The sequence below is a fragment of the Alosa alosa genome, chromosome 5, assembly GCF_017589495.1.
Source record: "Alosa alosa isolate M-15738 ecotype Scorff River chromosome 5, AALO_Geno_1.1, whole genome shotgun sequence".
NCBI classification, from domain to species: domain Eukaryota; kingdom Metazoa; phylum Chordata; class Actinopteri; order Clupeiformes; family Clupeidae; genus Alosa; species Alosa alosa.
The window spans coordinates 36,354,635-36,364,634 of NC_063193.1; the positions used below are offsets into that span (position 1 = coordinate 36,354,635).

The 10,000-nt window shown below is 42.4% G+C and overlaps 1 protein-coding gene and 1 pseudogene across 1 annotated transcript in view; one reads left to right on the forward strand and one right to left on the reverse strand.

Annotated features, from left to right (window-relative positions):
• Nucleotides 1-1,582, forward strand: part of LOC125295203 — a 12,662-nt pseudogene extending 11,080 nt beyond the window's left edge.
• Nucleotides 1,583-2,354: 772 nt separating this feature from the next.
• Nucleotides 2,355-10,000, reverse strand: part of hpdb (4-hydroxyphenylpyruvate dioxygenase b) — a 21,340-nt gene continuing 13,694 nt past the window's right edge. Inside the window, exons 11-14 of the mRNA XM_048243039.1 lie at nt 8,623-8,682; nt 7,986-8,108; nt 5,319-5,435; nt 2,355-3,798 (exon numbers count right to left, since the gene is read on the reverse strand). Of these exons, the coding sequence (XP_048098996.1) occupies nt 3,688-3,798; nt 5,319-5,435; nt 7,986-8,108; nt 8,623-8,682 (411 nt within the window). The 3' untranslated portion in view covers nt 2,355-3,687. The remainder of the gene's footprint in view (nt 3,799-5,318; nt 5,436-7,985; nt 8,109-8,622; nt 8,683-10,000) is intronic.

Here is a 10,000-nt window from a genome sequence, read left to right on the forward strand (position 1 = left end):
TGGTGTGTGTAGGCCTGGTGTTTATGATGGTGTGTGTAGGCCTGGTGTTTATGATGGTGTGTGTAGCCCTGGTGATGGTGTGTGCAGGCCTGGTGTTTATGATGGTGTTTATGATGGTGTGTGCAGGCCTGGTGTTTATGATGGTGTGTGCAGGCCTGGTGTTTATGATGGTGTGTGTGTAGGCCTGGTGTTTATGATGGTGTGTGTAGGCCTGGTGTTTATGATGGTGTTTGTAGGCCTGGTGTTTATGATGGTGTGTGTAGCCCTGGTGATGGTGTGTGCAGGCCTGGTGTTTATGATGGTGTTTATGATGGTGTGTGTAGGCCTGGTGTTTATGATGGTGTGTGTAGGCCTGGTGTTTATGATGGTGTTTGTAGGCCAGGGCAGGTATTCCAGAATGGAGGTGAGATGGAATGGAACACTGAGATAAACTCAACTCTAGGTTGTCTGAACCCGTGACGACTAAACCCGAGCTGCCATCTGCTACATTTTCCGATCCCCAATCCAGCTATCGGAACTCCCCCTATTACCGTCGGACCCGTATTTCTGCCGTCTTGCATGTATGTGTCACTTAATATCCATTTCTATACAAACCTAAATTAGCTATGTACCAAAAATGACATTTTACCGTGACTCGAAGAGCTGTAAACAGTGTTGTAAGGCTGCCTTTACACAACCGCTTGGAGCTCCAGTGGAATTTTAATTTCATGACAAGAATTCTCGGTCTAACCGTTCATGTGCCGTTGAAACGGTGTAAATAGGCGACCCATCAGGCCAGCACTATAACTCCCGAGCGTGGTGAACAAAATCGTATATTTCAGGCAGTAAATGCTCTAGTTAAGAACCAAACCAGATTTTGTTCAAATCTACACACCTATGGCTACTGAAAAACATAAGGTTCATTTAGCAAATGTTATTTTGAAGTGTTAAAAAACATCGTTGTTTTAGAATTTCTGAACAAAAGTGGTGATAATTAGGGGTGTTACGATATTGTGTCAATATTGGGGCCGATATCCGATCTTAACATCTGTGCATACCTAGTTGTGTGTGTGTGTGTGTGTGTGTATGTGTGTGTGTGTGTGGTTGTGTGTGTGTGTGTGTGTGTGTGTGAGATTAACGTGTCCTCTCTGGTGTGTGTGTGTGTGTAAGTGTGTGTGTGTGAGATTAACGTGTCCTCTCTGGTGTGTGTGTGTGTGTGTGAGATTAACGTGTCCTCTCTGGTGTGTGTGTGTGTGTGTGTGTGTGTGTGAGATTAACGTGTCCTCTCTGGTGTCTACAGGGCCAGCCGTGCCCACTGGGAGACCCTAAAGCCCGCCTCTGGAAGACCCCTCTGCCCCTCACTGTCCATTCCTGATGCCTAAAGCCCGCCTCTGCCCCTCATTGGCTATTCCTGGTGCCTAAAGCCCGTCTCTGCCCCTCATTGGCTATTCCTGGTGCCTAAAGCCCGCCTCTGCCCCTCATTGGCTATTCCTGGTTCCTAAACTCAGCCCCTTAACTCATTGAGTGCCAAAAACGTAATTTTACATTGTTAGCTTTTTTTTAAATTACGAAACTAGACACTCTAACACACCTTATATGTGATTTTGGGAACTCTGTGATGAATGGAAATGAAATATATGACGATCGAAAACTCATGAAAACGCACAATCTGGACATTTTATCTGGATGTTTTATCATAACTCGGTTGCCTCTTTGGGTCGAATCAGTGACGCATGCACGTCAGGTCAAAACAAGGCCATTTTCGTGGGTCTATCACTAGGTGGCAGTCTCGCCAGGTCTCGCTGATCACTTCCCGGAAAGTTCACACAAGTAAGTAACAGGCAACACTTCATATTTCATGAAAGACGTTGTATCTCCATTTCTAGAAAAAAACTGTGATTTTGGTGAAAACTAGCCACTGTTTAGCTTGGGATTTCTTAGGAACAGAGGCGTGTAGAAATACACGGTTTGCACCCACTGAGAGCTTAAAGTTTCACCTTTTAATCGAGCTATTGTATGTGTTCATAGCTATAACAGAATATGCTGTGGCTGTACAAAAATCATCAACAATGGTCTAGATTGCTGGCACTCTAGGACAAAGCTCCCGAAAACAGCTTGGCATTCAATGAGTTAATCAGGCCAATTTATTTGTTGTGGAACCTGAAATGAAAATCAACAGGAAAAACAGCTGCACAAAATGAAATGTTTTCAATGTCTAATGCCCTAATGTAAATAAATTATGTGAATCCTTGTCAGTTTTTATGGGATTTTAGTGATTAATAAAAACATTTAATCATATCCTGTTGTCTTCCATCCTTACCATCAAACACACACATGCACACAAACACACACACATACATGGAATCAGACAATAATTGAAGATGTTTCCCATCAGTTTTTGTTTTTAATGAGATCTTAATGTATTCTACAGGCTAAACGGCCCATGAATTCACTAGGTGCTTACATAGCGGACAGTTTCCCTTGACTACATGACGATTAGCATGTGGGTTTGGGATGCAAAGTAAACAGTGTTGTTACCCCAGTAATAGTCTCTGTGTTCTGTCTGCAGAGTAAACAGTGTTGTTACCCCAGTCATGTGTTCTGGCTGCAGAGTAAACAGTGTTACCCCAGTAACAGTCATATGTTCTGGCTGCAGAGTAAACAGTGTTACCCTAGTAACAGTCATGTGTTGTGGCTGCAGAGTAAACAGTGTTACCCTAGTAACAGTCATGTGTTCTGGCTGCAGAGTAAACAGTGTTACCCTAGTAACAGTCATGTGTTGTGGCTGCAGAGTAAACAGTGTTACCCTAGTAACAGTCATGTGTTGTGGCTGCAGAGTAAACAGTGTTACCCTAGTAACAGTCATGTGTTGTGTCTGTGCAGAGGGTAACAGAACATAAAAGAAAGCAATATCATACAAAGAATCATTGACTAATTAAATTTGATGAAAAATGTGCATAAAATATGCATGAAAGTATTGAAGCTATGAAGGTACAGAACATCAAATAGTATAATATTCACCAACTAATGGGGTATACTAACTGTGAAAAAGAGGTTTTGTTCAATGTTATTTGGATAACAGTAACACTGAATATCTACCTAAAATAGTCTGAGAGCTTGGGAATGGATTTACAAATACATATGCATGTTCAAAATCATTACTTCATATCCAGTATATATGTGTTAATACATATGCATGTTCAAAATCATTACTTCATATCCAGTATATATGTGTTAATACATATGCATGTTCAAAATCATCACTTCATATCCAGTATATATGTGTTAATACTGCATTTGATTGCATTGATGTGCATATTTCTCTTTGGCCAAATGGAACACGTGTGTGTGTGTGTGTGTGTGTATCGTATGTGTAGATCTGTATGGATATGGAACACAAGTGTGTGTGTGTCTTTGTGTGTGGATAAGAGTGTGTGTGTGTGCGTGTGTGTGTATCATATGGAACACAAGTGTGTGTGTTTGTGTGTGTATCATATGTGTAGATCTGTATGTGTGTGTGTGGGTAAGAGTGTGTGTGTGTGTGTGTATCGTATGTGTGTATGATCTGTATGTAATATATGCACTTCATGTGAGAGTGTATTTTATGTGAACATGCCTTTGTGCGTACGTGTGTGTGTGTGTGAGAGAGAGTGTGAGTGTATTTTATGTGAACATGCCTTTGTGCGTCCATGTGTGTGTGTGTAAGTTTCAGAGTTTTTCGGACAGGCCATTTGGAGTTAAAATGGTAAGGTTGCCTCTTGCGTTCTGGTCAGACTCGATGGCCTCGAACAGAGACTTGAAGTTTCCAGCCCCAAAGCCCTAGAGGATTATAATCACGTGACATCATTAGGATTATAACCATTAGGATTATAATCACATTACATCATTTGGATTATAACCATTTGGATTATAATCACGTGACATCTTTAGGATTTTACCACGTTACATCATTAGGATTATAATCACGTGACATCATTAGGATAATGCCACAACTGTTAATCATTTAAAAACTGTCCCTCCCCTATACATTTCTTTCACTCTCTTCCACTGTGTGTGTTTGTGTTTATGTGTTTGTATATATATATATACAGTATATCAGGGTTTCCGTTGTTCGGTAATTACCGGACATTTGCTGGAAAAAAAATGAAATGTCCGACAAAATTAAATCTCCGGTCAAATTGTCCGATTGAAATTGGCTAATAATCATGTTTGAGGCGGTTCAAACATGACCAGGCCCAGGCAGAGCCTTAAAAGTTTTTTCAGAGGCCAGACGCGATGGATGATGATAAATTGGTAACGTCTGAAGCCTCAGATGTCCGGTCAACTCCACCACCACCAGATAAAAAGCAGAAGTGTCGGGCGTATCTGTCGGAATCAGTGACATTGGAAGTGGAGTTGCGGGGGGTGCGGCCGCTCCAAGACACTGTCATTCTCTGTGTACACTGGACATGCAAAGTGTTCTGTACCCAAAGCATACAGTAGGCCTATGCGTTCTCTGTCTAAGATCTGCAGGGTTAGGGACTCCTCGACGAGGAGATTGCTAGTCCGCGGATAATTTCTGGCACAATTAAATGGTATCATTGAACCGCGGCCGAAAGAAAAAGAAACTAAACATTTCCCAGAATAGGAAACATTTCTTAATTTATTGTTATCAAATAAAGAGACATAGCATTAGGGGGTTGTGGTGTTATCAAATAAAGAGGCATAGCATTAGGGGGTTGTGGTGTTATCAAATAAAGAGGCATAGCATTAGGGGGTAGTGGTGTTATCAAATAAAGAGGCATAGCATTAGGGGGTTGTGGTGTTATCAAATAAAGAGGCATAGCATTAGGGGGTGGTGGTGTTATCAAATAAAGAGGCATAGCATTAGGGGTGGTGGTGTTATCAAATAAAGAGGCATAGCATTAGGGGGTGGTGGTGTGAGCACTCATTCTTGTGTGTGCGCATCTGTGTAAGTTAAACAGTCACCACTGGAGATAACGTGGGTAGCAGCAACAAACAACGTAGCCTTTTTAAAACAACGAACGAAGCGGACTCTTGCTGTCCATGAAAACATACTGGCTAGATCTTGTTAGGCATGTTTACGTAAGTTAGGCTAATGAACATGTTGCATTCTATACCTACAGCCTGATTATGTCATTCTTTTAGCTACATAGCCTGTCCCCAGTTTTCCTAAATTTAACTAATTAAGAAGGGATAATAGGATATTTGACCGGCATATCATCAAAAAAATGTCCGGAAAACGAAACCTCTGCCGGTCACTTTGACCGGCACCATTTTTTCTAGCGGAAACTCTGATATATATATATATATATGTGTGTGTGTGTGTGTGTCCTAACCTGGTGGTTGTGTCTCTGGATAACCTCCAGGAAGACAGTCGGTCTGTCCTGTACAGGCTTGGTGAAGATCTGCAGCAGGTAGCCGTGGTCATCATAGTCCACCAAGATCTTTAGCTCCTATACACACACACCACACACACACACACACACATAGACATGTACACACACACACACACACATAGACATGTACAAACACACGCACACACACACACATGCGCATGCACACACACACACACACACACATAGACATAGACATACACACACACACACACTCACACACACATAGACATGTACACACACAAACACACGCACACACACACACACAGACACACACACACATACATACAAACACACACACATACATACACGTACAACACATACACATACAAAATGTCATTATGACTCAGCATGGCTGGCTTCACAGCAGACCACATCTGCTCTTCAGCCTTATCTGACCTTATCTGGGGTCAAGGTGTGAAGAGATATTGCACCCCTCCCCCACATGGCGACCACGAACAACGAGGTGACAACGACCTCAGTCAACAGCCATCAGACACACAGACCCCAGATGCTGCCCACCTGGTAACCTGGATTACAGATTACCTGACCGAGCGACCACAGTTCGTCAGACTGAAGAACTGCCTCTCTGACACTGTGATCAGCAGCACCGGGCCACAGGGAACTGTGCTCTCTCAGTCCTGTTCACCCTGTACACATCTGACTTCGCTACAACACCGAGTCATGCCACATGCAGAAGTTTTCTGATGATACTGCAATTGTGGGGTGTATCAGGGACGAGCAGGAGGAGGAGACAGGAGCCTGGTGGAGGACTTTATTGAAATGGTGCAAACTCAATCATCTTCAACTTAACACTTCAAAGACCAAGGAGATGGTGGTGGATTTCCGCGAGGTCTAAGCCCACTCTGCTACCAGTCTCCATTGATGGGGTCAATGTGGAGGTGGTAAGCACCTACAAGTATCTGGGTCTCCACCTGGACAATAAACTGGACTGGTCAGCCAACACTGATGCACTCTACAAGAAAGGAGAGCAGGCTGTACTTCCTGAGGAGGCTGGGTCCTTCAATGTGTGCAGCAAGCTCCTCAGGATGTTCTATCAGTCTGTTGTGGCCAGCGCCCTGTTCTATGCAGTGGTATGCTGGAGAGGAAGCACAAAGAAGAAGGATGCTGGGCGACTTGACAGGCTGGTAAGGAAAGCTGGCTCTGTAGTGGGAGCTGAACTGGAGTGCATCACTTCAATATCTGACAAAAGGACCCTAAACAAACTGATCAACATCTTGGACAATGAATGTCATCCACTCTACAGCACAATCAAAAGCAAAAGAGCTTGATCAGCTGGAGACTTCGCTCACTGCCATGCACAACTGAAAGGCTGAAGGAAGTCATTTGTCCCCAGGGCCATTGAACTGTTCAATGCTTCACTAAAGGGAAGAGGAGAGATAGACTTCTCTGCATAGTCTGTCTGCCTCTCCACCCTCTCCATGTTTGAGTACTGACTGCCCCACTACTGCTTTACTACTGTTTTACTACTATTTTACTAATGCACACAGCCCAATGTTTTCACTACTGTTTTACTGCTATATTAGCACACATGATCAATGGCTGTGGTCAGGCTTCCGCTACAATACTGAATGAATGAATGGCTATAACCCTATTACCTCAACCTGTTCTTGCACTGAAATAGTTTTTATTTTATTTTACCTTGTCTACATTATACTTTACTCTCCTATTTGTCCATATTATTTATGCTGGTCTGTAGACCTTACTCTTCCACTGTTGGACTAATGTTGGACTACTTTTTTGCACCTTCACCATGACACTCACTCCTTTAGCACCTTACCAGTCCCGCCCTGTCACTGCAAAGCGTGTTATGCTTGATCACCCTCAAGCACATTGGACTTTCTTAATTTAATTTATATAGTGTATTTAGTATTTAGTTTAGTTAGTTTTCTTATCTTTCTTATCTTCTACTGTCTTTATTGTACAGTGGAGTTTAGTTATATGTTTATACTTATGTTTACCATTTCTGCTGTAAGTGCATGTTGTGTGTGATGTCTGTATGCTACTGAGACCCTTGAATTTCCCCATGGGGATCAATAAAGTATCTATCTATCTATCTATCTATATATCTATCTATCTATCATGAGCCATATACTAACTCAAAGATTAAGGTAATTTAGGCCAAAAGGCAATTTAGTTTCTGCCCTTTGAACACATCAGAAAACTCTAACACCCTTTCAGCCATTAACATGAAATTATATATCCATTAAGGAATCAATGTATCTATGTTACACACTAAAGCAATCAATATATCAATGTATCTATGTTACACACTAAAGCAATCAATATATCAATGTATCTATGTTACACACTAAAGCAATCAATATATCAATTCATCTATGTTACACATGTTAAAAAGTGTGTGTGTGTGCGTAATAGTGCCACTTCTTTAGTGTGTAAGATGTGAATGTGTATGTCTATGTGATGTGTGTATGTCTGATGTGTGTGTGTGTGTGTGTGTGTGCGTAATAGTGCCACTTCTTTAGTGTGTAAGATGTGTGTGTATGTCTATGTGTCTGGTGTGTGTGTGTGTGTGTGTAATAGTGAGTAAGGAGACAGAGATGACCTTATGGCTCGTGTAAAACTGACCTCTAGGACGCTCAGGTCCTCTTCGATGCGGACCTGGGAGTGCTTCAGATTTTCCTTCAGCTGCTGGTAGTAGGTGTCGGGGACACACATGAACTCCATGCCACGAGCCTTCAGGTTACGGATCTGGGACACACACACACACACACACACACACAGGTTAGATATCTGGGGGGATACACACACACACACACACACACACACAGGTTACAGATCTGGGGGGATACACACACACACACACAGGTTACAGATCTGGGGGGATACACACACACACACACACACACACAGGTTAGATATCTGGGGGGATACACACAGACACACACACAAAATTACCATTGCCAGTGCAAATGGAGCAAAACCATCTATAGCATTGATAACAGTATTATCATTATTATTATTATTATTATTATTATTATTATTATAATTATGACATGGATTTAAAACTCTCACCAGTCACGCTGAACAGTATTAAAAGCAAGTATTATTATTAAGCAAGACACATGGAGCCCAAAACTATTACTATTATTATTATTATTGTTATTGTTATTGTTGTTATTGTTATTATTATTATTGTTATTATTATTATTATTATTATTATTATGATCAAGTATGAGAAAGAAACATGGAGGCCAAAACGCGCGGCCGCGATGATGTCCGAGGTGTTCATGGCGATGTGCTGGACACCCTGGACGCCGTAGTACTCCACGATTATCCTACAGGCAGAAGGGAGTGAAGGTAGTGTGTGTGTGTGTGTGTGTGTGTTGTGTGTGTGTGTACATGTCTGTAATTGCCTGCCTGTGTGTGTGTGTGTGTGTCAGTGTGTTGCTCACGTGTGTGTGTGTGTGTGTGTACATGTCTATGTGTGTGCCTGTGTGTGTGTGTGAGTGTGTGCATGCGTGTGTGTGTGCGTGTGTGTACATGTCTATGTGTGTGCCTGTGTGTGTGTGTGAGTGTGTGTGCATGCGTGTGTGTGTGTGTGTGTGTGCATGTCTATGTGTGTGTGTGTGTGTGTGTGTGTGTGTGTGTGTGCATGGATGTGGGTGTGTGTACGTCTGTGTGTATATGTGTGTGTGTGTGTGTGTGTGTGTGTGTACATAATCTATGTGTGTGTATGTGTGTGTGTGTTATTGTGTGTGTGCATGCGTGTGTGTGTGTCTAGATGATAGCGGCGTGTGTGATGTGTCCGCGTGTGTGTGTGTGTGTGTGTGTGTGTGTGTACATGTCTATGTGTGTGTGTGTGTTGTGTGTGTGTGTGTGTGTGTGTGTGTGGTGTGTGTTTACATATCTATGTGTGTGTGTGTGTGTGTGTGTGTGTATGTGTGTGTAATACATGTCTATGTGTTGTGTGTGGCCAAGGCCACACGTCTATGTGTAGCGTTGTATTATGTGTGTGTAACAATGACTAATGTGTGTGTGTGTGTGTGTATGTGTGTGTACATGTCTATGTGTGTGTGTGTTATGTATTATTGTGCATGTCTATCAATGTTTTTGTGTGTGTGTGTGTGTGGTGTGTGTGTGTGTGTACGTAATGTCTCTGTGTGTGTGTTGTGTGTGTGTGTGTATGTGTCTATGTACATTGTCTATGTATTTGTGTGTGTGTGTTATTATGTGTGTGTGTATTATTGTGTGTGTGTGTGTGTGTACATGTCTATATGTGTGTGTGTGTGTGTATGTGTGTGTGTACATGTCTATGTGTTTGTGTGTGTGTGTGTGTGTATGTGTGTGTGTGTGTGTGTGTGTGTGTGTGTGTGTGTGTGTGTGTGTACATCATCTGTATGTGTGTGTGTGTGTGTGTGTGTGTGTGTGTGTGTACATGCATCGCGAGGCGGTCACTAAGCGTAGTGGTTAAGGACTGGGCTAGGCGTGTAGTAACCCTAAAAGTTGTCGGTTCAATTCCGGCTTCCACCGTTGTGCCCTTGAGCAAAGGCCAACCCCTAAGTTACTCGGGGACAATATAATCCTTTGTATTTGACATATATGATCACTTTGGTCAAAAGGTGTCTGCTAAATGTAATGTA